This window comes from Carassius gibelio, chromosome B1 (assembly GCF_023724105.1).
Source record: "Carassius gibelio isolate Cgi1373 ecotype wild population from Czech Republic chromosome B1, carGib1.2-hapl.c, whole genome shotgun sequence".
NCBI classification, from domain to species: domain Eukaryota; kingdom Metazoa; phylum Chordata; class Actinopteri; order Cypriniformes; family Cyprinidae; genus Carassius; species Carassius gibelio.
The window spans coordinates 18580648-18595304 of record NC_068396.1 but is presented as its reverse complement, the minus strand read 5'-3'; the positions used below and the strand labels follow the sequence as shown (position 1 = coordinate 18595304).

The 14657-nt window shown below is 34.0% G+C and overlaps 1 protein-coding gene across 5 annotated transcripts; it reads right to left on the bottom strand.

The window, feature by feature from the left end:
- Positions 1–534: 534 nt before the first annotated feature.
- Positions 535–13284, bottom strand: LOC127949661 (splicing factor U2AF 35 kDa subunit). 5 transcript variants are annotated; one of them, XM_052547123.1, is made up of 8 exons: positions 13157–13284; positions 12663–12750; positions 6111–6177; positions 5427–5476; positions 4526–4624; positions 4211–4344; positions 922–1014; positions 535–829 (listed from the first exon to the last, which is right to left on the bottom strand). In XM_052547123.1, the coding sequence occupies exons 1-8, from the start codon at positions 13198–13200 to the stop codon at positions 718–720; spliced, it is 687 nt and encodes a 228-aa protein (XP_052403083.1). In that variant the 5' UTR covers positions 13201–13284; the 3' UTR covers positions 535–717. The 5 variants fall into 5 exon arrangements, with proteins under 5 accessions (XP_052403083.1, XP_052403080.1, XP_052403079.1 ...); XM_052547120.1 differs by lacking the exon at positions 6111–6177 and adding an exon at positions 7566–7632 and having other exon boundaries at positions 13157–13282; XM_052547119.1 differs by lacking the exon at positions 6111–6177 and adding an exon at positions 7566–7632 and having other exon boundaries at positions 12663–12775; positions 13157–13259.
- Positions 13285–14657: the final 1373 nt, after the last annotated feature.

The window sequence follows — 14657 nt, the reverse complement described above, 5'->3', positions numbered from 1 at the left end:
ATCAGAAGTTGGGAAATGTCCAACTTTTTTTTGTTGTTGTAAAAACGTGTGAAACATTTGGCCTACAACTCAAAATAGCTCAAATGTAAGATCTCTTTTATGGCTAATTTCTTTTACAAAGAGGTTTCTTTCTTACTTTTATTCAAATGTCATGCTTACTAGCCACGTTGACAATAGATAAATAAGGTGTATGCACTGGAAATAATCCGATTTAATGATTTTTGAGAGAATACAATGATAAAAACTGTTTTCCAGTACAGTAGTATTTTAAGTACCATCTTTAACTGTACCACTGCAAGATTGCCTCTTATAAAAATATCCCTACTCATACTACGAAGGCATAAATAATTCCTGATCTTTTTGTAGTGATATAAATTTGATCTGCTTCCAAACTGATACCAGTGTGTTGTATGAGCAATACATAACCAATTAATAGAAATGCAGTGACACACCCCTACAACACTCGCTGAAAGCCTCCAGGTCTGATTCATCATGACTAAGATTTTAAAAACCCCATACATGTGACACAGACAATTAATAAAAATGCATTTTTATTGAGAAACAAAAATCTTTCAAACGTACACTTAAAAAAAGGTCAATAAAGTGACAAACTAAAAGGTTTCAAGCAAGTAAAGATGGCATCTGATGTCTCACACAAATGCTGGTCATTGGTTGATGACACTAAGCAACAAAAAGGAAGCAAAACGGTGTCATGGCTCAAAATCTTCCAGACCGTTCACGATCTCTTGATCTTCTCCGCTCACGTTCACGACCTCCACGACTGCGGTCACCAGAGCGTCTTTCATGAGATCTTGACCGAGAACGATGTCTAAAGGAAAGATAATTTCCGTTACAAAAACAAAAATGGCAACTTAAAAGAAAGGCACAAGACTGGCCTTTGATGAAGATGGTTTTTGGTACCTTTTTCTACGACGTCCATAAAGCTCTCTCCTCAGCTCTCGAGAAATGGGTTTCAAGTGCATGAAATTACAGAAACCGCCTCTAGTGCACTCCCTGTGGTAGGACGAGATGGTAAGATGGAAAAAGTGGTGTCACTGAGATATGTATATATACACAAACCCGATTCCAAAAAAGTTGGGGCACTGAACAAATTGTGAATAAAGACAGAATGCAATTATGTGGAAGTTTCAAATTTCAATACAACATAAATGACATATCAAATGGTTAAACTGAGAAAATATATCACTTTAAATTCCATGGCATCAACACATCTAAAAAAAAGTAGGGACAAGGTCATGTTTACCACTGTGTGGCATCCCCTCTTCTTTTTATAACAGTCTGCAAACGTCTGGGGACTGCGGAGACAAGTTGCTCAAGTTTAGGAATATGAATGTTGTCCCATTCTTGTCTAATACAGGCTTCTGGTTGCTCAACTGTCTTAGGTCTTCTTTGTCACATCTTCATCTTTATGATGTGTCAAATGTTTTCTATGGGTGAAAGATCAGCAGGCTGGCCATTTCATTACCCGGATCCTTCTTCTATGCAGACATGATGTTGTAATTGATGCAAATGTTGCCAACTGACCTAATAATTAGCAAATTGGTCCTCCAGTTCCTTATATGTACATTTAACTTTTCCGGCCTCTTATTGCTACCTATCCCAACTTTTTTGGAATGGGTAGCTCTCATGAAATCCAAAATGAACCAATATTTGAAAACATTTAAAAATGTCTCATTTTCAACATTTGATATGTTATCTATATTCTATTGAGAATAAAATAGAGGTTTATGAGATTTGTAAATTATTCCACTCATTTTTTACTCACAATTTGTACAGTGCCCCAACTTTTTTGGAATCAGGTTTGTATATATATATATATATATATATATATATATATATATATATATATATATATATATATATATATATATTGGTACCAAAATGAAATAAATCCATTTTGATTCATTTGAGTAAATGTTTTGATTCTCAAAGAATTATTATAAAATATTTTAATTTTTTCCCAAAAATGCAATAAATCCATTTAATCAATATGAAAGATATTTGCTGAAAATACACAACATAGTAAGTTGATCCCCATATGATAGCCTATGAACTTTAGTATTAATCAGTATAACCGTATTTTTCGAACTATAAGTCGCACCTGAGTATAAGTCGCATCAGTCCAAAAATACATCATGATGAGGAAAAAAACATATATAAGTCGCACTGGACTATAAGTCGCATTTATTTAGAACCAATAGAAAACATTACCGTCTACAGACGCTAGAGGGCGCTCTGTTTATTAGGGGTAGACTGCAGGAGCAATGAGCAGCATAGAGCGCCCTCTAGCGGTAATGTTTTTACTTGATTAATTTCTCTTGGTTCATGTCAAACAAATTTTGATAAGTCGCACCTGACTATAAGTCGCAGGACCAGACAAACTTTTAAAAAAAGTGCGACTTATATTCCGGAAAATTTGGTAATCTTATATACAGGCACTGGACTAAAAATAAATTAATCAGTCATCACTTCCAAAATTAATTAAACGGGTCATTTTGTTAATGCTATAAATTGATTAATCTTTCCCATGTTACATTAATTTAGTTGACTAGTACTATGTGCTTTATTAAAAAAAGCATAAATGGCATTAACAAAAACACTAACACTGACAAACCAATCAATATCACATTCATAATTGAATCCGATTCATCTAATGAGCACAATATAGCATTAACGCTGACAGTGATCCACGGCTCTGTGTATTAAATGCATAAGAATCATTTTAATCTGAAACCATTTGATGGAGATTTAACGGTACTATTAATCACAAAACTGGCTTAACTGAAGAGATGTGCATGACAATTACATGCGATTTATTGTGACGCCCTTGTTTGTTGATCACAAAGTACAAAGTAGATGAGGAAAACTAGGACGCCGGGTGTATTCAAAACACCGCCATTAATGTCTAAGTAGTGTTGTCACGGTACCACACAATTTCAGTATTCGGTACAAATACCAGTGATAATCCATGGTTCTCGGTACCAATTTCGGTACCAAAGCAAAACACAAAATATGCTAAATAAAAATAAAATAAATAACTTCACTAAAAATAAAACCAGTACCATTTTTTATACTTACTTACAATTGTGTTTAAAGTGTTTCTACAAGTAATATAATTATGAAAAACAGTAAAAAAGTTTCACCCAAATTTAACTTGTCTTTTAATTAATGAAATGTAAACATTTTATTTTTTGGTAAATAAAGGGGATTTGCTATTAAAATTTAAACATGGAAGAAATATTGTGTGATTTATTTCTTTAAAAAAAAGTAAAGTTTTATAAATGTTTTCAACAGTAGTAGCAGTATCACATACATTCTACTAAATAATAGTAATGTTTCTAGCACAATGCCTTTATGTAAAAATGAACTTTTATTTTGACGGGTTGACGTGAATACCCTTTAAATTGACACTTGTTTTACTCAAATGAAACAGTTCTGGTGATGTTGTTTATGTATTTATGTCCTCATTGAGACGGCAGATTCTGAAATTACTGCAAGCGTCAAGCGTTTCAGTCTATGTAGTAAACAAACCCGCACGTCTTTGCCATTCTTTCATTCACACAGAGACGGGCAGAACATGCAGGATTCATATTTCAACCAACTTTTGTGGCTTAACATTTACAGATACTGGTCCATATGGAGATTTGATTTGATTAATTTACGCTAACTTTGACAAATTCTGTGACTGTCCATATTAAAGTGTAGGTTTCATTTTCATGACTGGATTTTGAGATTCCGTACGCGTTTCCTGCTTCGCAGTTGACCGGGTACTCAATACCACCAGTACTTAAAGAAACCTTGTACTGTGACATTTAAATCTTTTAGTACCGACTTTGTATCACAGTACTGGGTATTTTGACAACACTACTGTCTAGAATGCGTGGAATGGTGCGCTGTGATTGGTTGAGAGGATATATAGAATTCTGCAAAAAGGGAGACTGCCGTTTGTCACATATTGGATAAAAAGGGAGAAAACATGACCTAATAACTCTGAATATCGCATTTTGCATAAAATTAAAAATGTACTTTTCAATACTGAACAGATACAATACTGATTTTGGCAGAAACTCTTTTTTAATGTTTTTTTGCATTTTGGAACCAAACTCTTCATGTATTACTGTAATATAAACTATATTAAGATAACCCCAGTCCCGTTTAAAAAACAAATAGTGAATTGTGAGACACTGACCCCATTTCATACTGCCTACAGCAGGCTTCTCTGAAGTCTGTTACTGGTGAGAGCTCTGCATGTATTGGTTGGGCATTAAACCAGCGATTATTTAAGTCCAATACAGCCTTCTCAGCATCCTCTTCCCTCCGAAACTGTTCAGACAATAAAAACAAAGTAAACGGTTACATATTTCCAAGCATAGTGTTCTACTGCAGGTTGTTATAGCTACACTGTTTGAAATACGGTTAATTTCATAAACCTGTCTGGTTCAATCAATCAAATGTCACAAAACATAAAAAAATAAAATAAAAAAAACCTCAAATTTTAAAGTACCTTCACATAAACATTTCCAACCAAATGATCACCAAGGTTATCGCACACATTCATCTCCTCGACATCTCCATACTTCTCCTCCATCTCCGTAAAGACCTCCTGTTGAAAACGTAATAAATCAGCATTGCAAAATGTAGAAGTAACTATTTCAAGGAATAGTATATATGTATGTATTAGTGGCATTATTTACTGACCCTCATGTTGTTTCAAACCTGTAAGACTTTTTTTGTCCATACAGTGAAAGCCAATGTGGTCCAATGTTGTTTGGACCCTAACATTCAAAGCATCATCTGTGTTAAAGGAAAGAAATAAAAAGACAGTTATACAGGTTTGGAACAACATGTGAGTGAGTGAGTGAGTGAGTAAATGATGAAAGAATTATTATTATTATTATTATTTATTTTACGTTTTACTCTTACATTACATTTCACTCTTTTTTACCTTTGGGTAAACCATCACATTAATTTAACTGCTGAATTCTAATTAAGCATTATGCAATGTAATATAATTACAAAATATATACTAAAGAAATGCTTTATGTGAAAATGTTTTGAAGAAATGAAATGAGGAAGAGCTACTGTAAATGTCTATGCAACATTCAGGCCTCCACAACTAAAAACCTTGGGCTGCCAGGATTTCTCCCTCACCCCACCAGCACGGCTTTTAATGGTTTCATCTATATGTAAATATTAGCTTTGTTCTTCTAGGAACATCACTTTAAGTAGATGTTGGATGTGAACATTTGAGGCATTTAGCATGGTAAAAAGTACAGAAAGACACAAACTCAGACCCCGAATTCTGACCCTTTGGATACCAAATCATTTCTGAATCAGTTCCACAGGCCTCATGAAGCAGGAAAAAAAATCAAACATAACAAAACTCATCCTTAATGAGAACTCACCTCAAAAAACCCATCATAATGTTCCTGCATTTCCACATCACTAACAGCACCTAGCAACAATTTAAAATATATATAATTAGAGCACAGAAAGGTGTATTAGAGTACAATATTTTGATATACAGTATAGCCCCCATAGCATAGTTTTAGATTAACTGAATCATTATAAATCTACTGGATAGCGTTTAAACAAACCAACAGGATATATTTAAATATGAAGTCTGATGATCAACAGATCATATGTTTAAACTAAGAATTCAGAAATGAAATTATTTCAGGCCAATCTGGCAGACACGCACGTAAGCCTTAGTATTGATTAGACTGTAACTAATCATGATATGGGTCAAAGACAAATCTGTTGCCCTGAGAAAACAACTTTACAAGTCATTATAGGTTATATTATAGGCATCATTGTTATATATTACCCATAAAAATATCCTAACAAATATTTTTAAGACTAATGCATAATTTGGGATAAAGCAAAATCTAAATACTGAATTAACTAGACCTTCATTATACCTATAAACATAAGGCCATGGTTCAATCACTGCAGAGTTGCATTTAAAAAAAACAAAAAACTATGGGATCAATCATTTAACATTGTTATGGATGCTCTTGATATTTGCCAGTCGTAAAGAAACGTTCAATGCTCGCAGACTCCTGCAAAGCAAGTGGGGGGCAACTTACAGCGTAAACCATCAGCAGACTGGGCAGAGTTTTGAGTGTTACGGTATATGTTCATGAGGACAATGGTCTGAAATACAAAATGTGCATCTTTGTAAAAGAAACTAAGACTGTTTAGCATCCAGGTCTACAGACCACATGAGATATCAACATTACAAACTAGGCAATTCATGAAAACAAGTGAACTGGGTAGAGTGGGGGTCAGCAGGAGATGTCAGAGATCCATCCAAGATGACAAGAGAACTAGTACGTAAAGGTCTTAAGGCTTTGATGAAGCAGAAAAGTATCTTCTGTAAACAATCATGTAAATATGCACAGCTTAGTTAACATATATTCTTGAAACAAGGGCTCTAATAACGCTTATGCAGATCATTAAATATTTGAAACAAATGTTATCATATCCAAACCAAAAGCATGATATCTGCTTTTGTCAAAGTAGTCCTTCACTGGATGGAAATAAAGGTGTGCAGCACTGGAGTCTGCACTCATACCTACCTTAAAATTAAACAACAATAATAATAAAATGATATTTTTTAGGCAAGAATCCACACAAACCCTATTATACCCATATATTATATGGTGACGTAACAGGTTAAGTGTCTGAAAAAGAAACAAGCATTCCTGCATTTCTTTACTTTCTTTTGCAAGCTCTCCAATTCCCTTGTATCTCAGTAGAAGAATATATAGCAAGTAGATAACACATGGCCTATGCAGATCAATTCTGAATGCTTCTCCTATCAGTAATTTTTAAGATTACTTATTGCAAGAAATTAGAAACTGCTCCTTACAGCGAGCCTGGATGAAGTAGGTAGCCAAACTTGATGATGTTCAGGAAATTTGACCTAACTACAAACCATTCTGATGCAATTGGTTCTTGGGGCCTCATTTATAAAACACAGGTTCGATCGCATTTGATCCTACTTCTAAACCATAAAGAACTGAATTAATTTTAAGATGAAGTGTAATTAATAATGTAGGATGTTTTAAGGAATTATTTTTGTGCTATAGACATTGTATAAATTGTTTGTTGATGCATTTCAGAAATTGCTGTACATTCACAATTAGGATCATTCTGCGCACATCTTTCTAAATGAGGCCCTGGTTCCAGATCAGAACTACTTTTCTTTAATAGAATGGTTCAAAATTGCTTGAGAATGTACAAGCAAGTATAAAACGGTTCAGGAATCATGTCCTTGGAAAAGGGGCATCAAAAAATTGCCTGGACAATCTCACATTATAATAACAAATCCAGAACACTTCTACTGTTTATTAGAAAGAACAAGTTTCCAGTCACTTTTTTACTTGATGTGTGTAATTTAGTGTAGTCCAGTAGGGGTCCAGTGTTTCAGCTCTGAGGATGTCTCTACATTAACTTTTATCTAAATTTATCTGGGACAGAAATGGGATTCCTTGCTTACCCCACGAGCTAGCATTATCTGAAGGAAAAGTGGGACTTACAGCGAGACGCGTCGGCTGTCTGTGCACTGTTTTGGGGGTTACGGTAGATGTTTTGAATCAAGATGGTCTGCAAAGGGAGAAATCAAAATAGGTTTAATAATAACTGGTAACACAAAAAAAGAGCTGCAAATTATGCGGAGAAAGTTGTCTTTGTGCATCCAAAAGACTGAAAACCAGAGGGACCACTATTCACCAAAAAAAGATATTAAAAAATAATAATATAAAGCTGACTATTTCACTTTAATAAGCACATCTTAGAAAGTAATGGATTACCAAACACTCTTAGATCTGGGGCATGTACCACAATGGTAGTTGAACAAACTCTGGGTTGCAGAATTAGTTTTGAGTTAACAAAACCGAACAATGTACACTCGGGCTTTGTTGGTAACATGATGCTGATCTTCAACTGTCTCTGTCAGCTCAGGGTTTGTTCCTGAGTTCATGGAGAATGTGCACATGAAAGTGTGACATCAGTAACAAACAGCCAATCACATGCCTTGGAACATGTGGTTTAAGAAAAGAGCTTTCCAAAGAAAGAAAACATGCTACTGTATATCAGTGTAAGTGAAAGTTGTGAAGGTAGTTTATAAAGCTGATTATATATAAATATAATATTATTTGTATATACATATTTTAAATCTAAACTACATGCTGTATTATTAAGCTCAAAAATATGTGCAATGGAAAAAAAACAATTGACAATCGTAATAGCTATGTAACGTACTATGGTGAATAACACTGTTAAAGGCCCCAGATATCAGGTGCTTCAAGACCAAATAGTCCTAAACACTGAAGCTATGGATGAACTACAAATAACTCTTTACTCTAAATGTCATGAATGTATTAAGTAACTGAAAGGCAAAATAAAATTTGTTATTTGACAAAACTTCCATTAAAGTGCAGCATTATATCAAACTTAAAGAATAACACATACATGTAAAGTGAATATGCAAATACAAGCCTACTCTGAGTTCTGATGTTAAAAAAAACAAAACTTTTCACTTTTACAATAAAAGTGTGGCAAGATATGACAATATTATGGAGCAAATTTTGTGCCAATATTCATCAAACAAAGCCAGTGTTTGGTAAATAAACACAACCTGCTTTGCAAATATTAAACTCTATTTGAGAGAAAATGCAAAGGTCAGGTTGGTCAATTTACGCTAGTCTCCCAAGACCCGAAATATATTTTACACTATAAACAATATAAACAATAATAAAATACAATATATTGTAATACTAAAATGCAAATGTATTATTGGTAGCGACTATACTGTGTACCAAATAGACAGTTTAATTTAGTATAATATATAGTAATATCACCCAAGAGCTCATTATTTATTATTAATAAAACAAGGAAACTTTTTCAATGTTGTAACACTTTGTAAAAATTTGTGTCTAAAATAATTGTGTCTCAAACATTTCTCTTCTGGTGTCACTCTTGTCCTGTGAATTAGGGAGAAGGATCATGTTCATGGCTTCATGCTGATATAATACTAGTTCAGCATTTTAATAAACAGTGCCTTACCAGTATTTCAGAATGATTTTAACAATTTAATGATTAGAAATTAATATTTGGAAAATTCAAGTTGGTTTTACTTTAGTAAAAATGTGGTAACCATGGTTTATTTTGCATGTGACCATTTCTATAACGACAGCTTTACTACAAACACCACTGTATTTATTTTGTAATGTTTATATTATATTTTAGTACATATATACTAATATTATATAACTGAATCACAATAAAGCTCACCTGATCTTAAACTAGTTTGATTATAGTAGCCTACTTGTATAATTCGATTTGCCAACTTCTTTCAGTAGGTTGTCTATGTGAAGTTTTATACTTGTTTAAACGTTTACTGCAGAGGTAGCCTACAACAGTTCTACCAACTGTAGGCTTTGTCTCAACATAAATAGCAGAATGACAATAAATCTTACTTGACCTAACATAAAAATAAAATCAAAATCGCTCACAATTTTTGGTACACAGTTGACGCTATGTTGACAATATATTCTTATACTCCTGCATTGTTTTGAATGTTGATCAATTGTATCAACATATGTAGCCTATATATTCTATATGCGGCGAGGCAGCAGAGGATAAGAGGTATGGAGAATGGATCAGTTTTTATATGGAAAGACTGCTTAGTTAAATGTTTAGCCATGTCACTACTGATTTTGGAATCAATCAATCATGTTTTACAGCACTTATTGTGATTTTCACTGACACTGTAGTAGGGTCACTTTGTTAAAACATCTATACGGTTAATTATAGATATAGTAAGACAGATAGTCACCCGTTCCACACTCATGTTGTCTGCTGTATTCCCTGAGAAGGTGTTTCGAGTCTCGGGAGACTAGCGTAAAATGACTGACAGTGCCATTTGCTATTTTTGGAAAAGAAAGTTACTCAATTGACCATATGCAAGATTACTTCCTGGTTTTACACAAGCCAGCTCCGTTATTTCCAGTCAACTGTACTGTGCCATTAAGGGAGCATCCTTTGCTCAGTTTTTCTACATAATCTATTTACAATTTGGAAAAAATTTGTCTAAGAGGACCAAATGTCCACATATACCGTTTCAGGGATGACAAACGTGGTTAAATCATGCCGCAAGTCATTGCTATTATAGACAATGGCAACGGAATTAATCATCTGATGAGCCGATGTCAAAACAGAGATGTGCATTAAGTGATTCAGTTATACCAGCTTATTTAATCTGTATTTAACTATATAGGTGTAATTCAACATTATAGGCTGTTATCTGGTCTTATTTATTTATTTATTTTAAATGACAAGTGACTTTGTGACTTCCTGCACTTGCTATAATTTATACTTTAGTCCGATAAAGTACAAAATTTGTTAGAAAATGTATTGTATTATAAATCATAAGACGTGAAAAAAAAAGTGTGGTTCAAATGCTGCCAAGAGGGTCTGGCTGCAGACTTGCACTTGCACTTTTTGACTTGCATTCTCAAACTTGCACTCTCAGACACTTGCACTTCCGCTGGTGACGTCACTTGCAGTCTTTATTTTTTATTTTATTGATTTTCTTTTTTTTTTTACATTTTGTTTGAATTTTTCCCAAAATTTTATAACAGTAGCCAGGTGGGAAGACAAGAAAAAAATTAACTAAATTGCAATGTCACTTGCAATCGATACTTTCACCCTCTGCTACCTGCGACACGTGCAATGGACACAAATCGTGCTTGTTACCAATGGAGTCAAGAAGCTGTGGTGGTGAATAAATGCAACGCGCAAAGTTTCACGTTAAACATTTTTCCATATAGAATAAACTGTCTACAGCTCGTTTATATCACTGTCTTTGTCCATTAAGCTACATTATGAGTTTTATTCATAATTATTTTCTATAGGAGGAAGACGTTTAATGTACAATTTAACGCACTGCGTTCGGTACTCGTCTGCTTGCCTGTACAGAGCTGATCCTTTTAAAATCACTTAATGCATTTCATAATGCACGTTCATATTTGCTGGTCTGTATATACTTTGAGTCAACAACAAGACATATAGGCTATGCCTACTGAACTGTCTTTATCATCTTAGTCTGTTATTAGGCCACATTAAGCGTTTGCATTGTGTTCATAGCCATCTGCTTGCCTTGTTGTACATTAAATACTAACTATATATCGAATTTGGTCTTTTAATTGAACTTAACGTGTCCTAATACATTATGCCATATTAAGTGTTTGTTTTTTTCTATAGGAGGAAAACGCTTAACGAAAGACTTTGTTTATAGTAGTAGGCCTACTAATTTAGTTTTAATCATTTAATCACCACCACAGCTTCTTGTCTCCATTGGCAACAAGCACGATTTGTGTCGATTGCAAGTGACGTCACAGGTAGCGGAGAGTGCAAGTAGCGATTGTAAGTGACATTGTAATTTAGTCTTGTCTTAACCACCTGGCTACTGTTGTAAAATGTTGAGAGATTCAAACAAAAACTTAGAAATAAACAGAACAATAAATAAATAAATAAATAAAGACTGCAAGTGACGTCGCCAGCAGAAGCACAGGTGTATGAGAGTGCAAGTCTGAGAATGCAAGTAGCGATTGCAAGTGACTTTGTAATTTAGTTTCTTTTTTCTTGTCTTCACCACCTGGCTACTGTTGTAAAATGTTGAAAGATTCAAACAAAAAGTTATCAATAAATAGAAGAAATAATAATAATGACGTCGCTAGCGGAAGCACAAGTGTCTGAGAGTGCAAGTCTGAGAATGCAAGTCTGGGTGAAAGTGCAAGTCTGCAGCCAGACCCTTCTCAATGCTGCAGCCAATGAGTGATCCTCTACTGCCATCTCGTGGTCATAACCTCATTTCATTTTCATTTTATTTTTTCGCCACTTTAATAAAGTGAAATTTTACTGCACAGAGTTAAGAAATTATTAAAGACTTTAAAATTTTACAAGACTTTAAAAATGTGTCCATTGCTATGAAGGTAAGGTAAAAAGTTATGATAGTGTTTATTTGTCAGCATTCAAATGTAGTTATGTGTGCACTTTCCTCGGATTACAAGACTCTGCATATAAAATTTTATATATATATATATATATATATATCTCACATATAAAATGAGCTTCACCGGAAGATTTCAAGCCGTCTTATCTTTATCTGGAAGTTATAAAGAGCTATCTGTGCATACGGTCAATTGTATTTTGTGAGAAAATCTGCCTGCATGCATTTGTGAGAAAATCGAAACAAGTTTCCTCATAAAAAGGCAAATGAGTATCACAGCTGTAACACAGAATACATATTTACCCATAGCTCACATTTTCTCTCAAACAGAGTTTTGTATTTGCAAATCATTTTGCGTTTGTTTGAAAGTTTATTTATATATATATATATATATATATATATATATATATATATATATATATATATATATATATATATATATATATATATATATATATATTTATATATATATATATATACACTCACACAATTAAATATTTCTTTCAGTCTAAAATTTTACATAGCAAACATATGAAGTAGGTTTCACTTTAAACATCAATATACCAATTTTAATGAGATGGAAATGAAAACATATAGGTTTAAGTTTGAGATGTAAACATACCTGACTGAAAGTTGGTTTATTGTGCAATCTAGAACACCGATCTCCATGACGACAAGCTCCAATTTTGAAATAAAAGGAGCAGTTGACCCTAGAAATAACAAACAGAACGGAGACTGTTCCAAGATATGAATACTAAGACAAAATAACGTTATTGAAATTGACATCAGTGTGACAAAATCATAGTGTTCATTTTAACTGTTTAAACGGTCAAAGACACAGTATTTTAATCCCAACTACTGAAAAACCGGAGAAATCGATGCTTCTTTTAACTTCATGGTGTCAGTAGATTGGATATATTTAACATGTTTATTAAAACTGGCAGGAGTGTGCTTTCACCGTTGTAACCTGCAGCATGAGCAATGCGGAAGCTTCACATCTAACACAAAAATATAGTTTTGCGTTCGAATGGAAAGGCTCAGCAGACAAACAGGTATGTTAGCGTACAAATCAGTTAATATTGCACCGTTCAAACTAAATATGTTAATGTAGCTTACTTGTCTTTTTCTGTACCAAAAATGGACGCAAGATACTCCGCCATCTTGAACGGTCCAACAACAACCAAGAGGGTCTGGCTGCAGACATATGGGCGAGTGGAGCTCCACTCAAGAGCGGAAATACGTCACCTCCACTAGCGACGCCGCCGCCATGTTGGACCGGGCCACACTTTCCGTAGAATTACGTCGCCTCCACTAATGACGCGGCCGCCATGTTGGTCCGGGTAACACTTTACGTAGAGTGGAGCTCCATTTAAGAGGGAAAATATGTCACTACCACCAAACTTTCGTTTTGTATTACTTGTTATATACACGTATAAAGGGTGCTTTGCCAGTTATGTCACCTCTTTGTACGTAATGTTAATATGTTCTGTACTTTTATCTTTGTTACTTTTACCTAGTAGAAATAAATAAATATATATATATATATATATATATATATATATATATATATATATATATATATATATATAATAATCTTGTACGTTTTATGACAAGACAGCATTCCCCCCCACCCAGCAATTTGCACTACAGACATCAATTTGTTCATATTTGTTTTACCAGTGTACAACTGCCAATGTAACATTCCATACATTTTAGAAACTTAACCTTATGTTTTTAATATTTAGCAGTGAAAAATAAATGAAATATGAAATAAATTATTAAAATAATACCTCAACCAGAATATGTGTTGAATTTGTGTGTTGAATTTTGTATTTTAATCAAAATAACAACATATACAAAATAACCACAGTAAAATAATGAAGAATAACTTCCACAATTTAGAAGTTTTAATGGTTTTTGAGTAATAATAATAATTAACACATCTTACACTACATTGAAAACACATGAACTGCAAGTGACCATAATTGTTACTTTAATAACACAATGTGTTCACATGCACGCACACTTTACTCTTCAAGACCTCCATTGTCTGTGAAACAATCCCAGCTACAGTAGCCAGGGTGGTCATCTGAGGAGTAAAACCCCAAAAGCACTCCTTGTTGGCCATTTTCCTGGTGACCAGCCCCACAGTCTTTGTGAAGCTGGCTGCACTGTAGGCGACTGCACCTAGAGATGATGTAAGGCTTTCTGTACTTTAGATAGTGTCTCTTTAAATATCTTCACTGCACCTGTTCAGTATCAACAACAAAAAAAAAGTTTAATGTTAAGGAAATGGAAGAGAGTGAGATTACTTAGTCTAATTGTTATAGCCACAAAAACAAGAGGGTTGACCACACTTACTAAAGTCACCATCAAGCCAGTTGAAGTGTGCCTCCTGTTAAATATGCTCCTGACTGACAGTGTTGTTAAATCTCTGGCATGAACAATTACGTCAGATGGGTCAAGTTTAATTACAATACTGACATTTAATTATCATTAATGTTAAAGCAATTTACTTGTTGCTGAAGGTGCCTGGTCCACCACAGTTGTGCTTTGTTGTTCTGATGCATCTGATTGCTGGGCTGGGGACACAAAGAAGACATGAGCACAGCAAAAC

Bases quoted from the DNA above. Each gene is read 5' to 3' on its own strand.
- LOC127949661 (XM_052547119.1), bottom strand. From the start codon at position 13,244: ATGTCTGCAGCCAGACCCTCTTGGTTGTTGTTGGACCGTTCAAGATGG. The intron at 7,633-12,662 runs GTATGTTTACAT...CTCCCTTTGCAG, and splicing joins ATAAACCAACTTTCAGTCAG to ACCATCTTGATTCAAAACAT. The intron at 5,477-7,565 runs GTAAGTCCCACT...AATTGTTGCTAG, and splicing joins GACAGCCGACGCGTCTCGCT to GTGCTGTTAGTGATGTGGAA.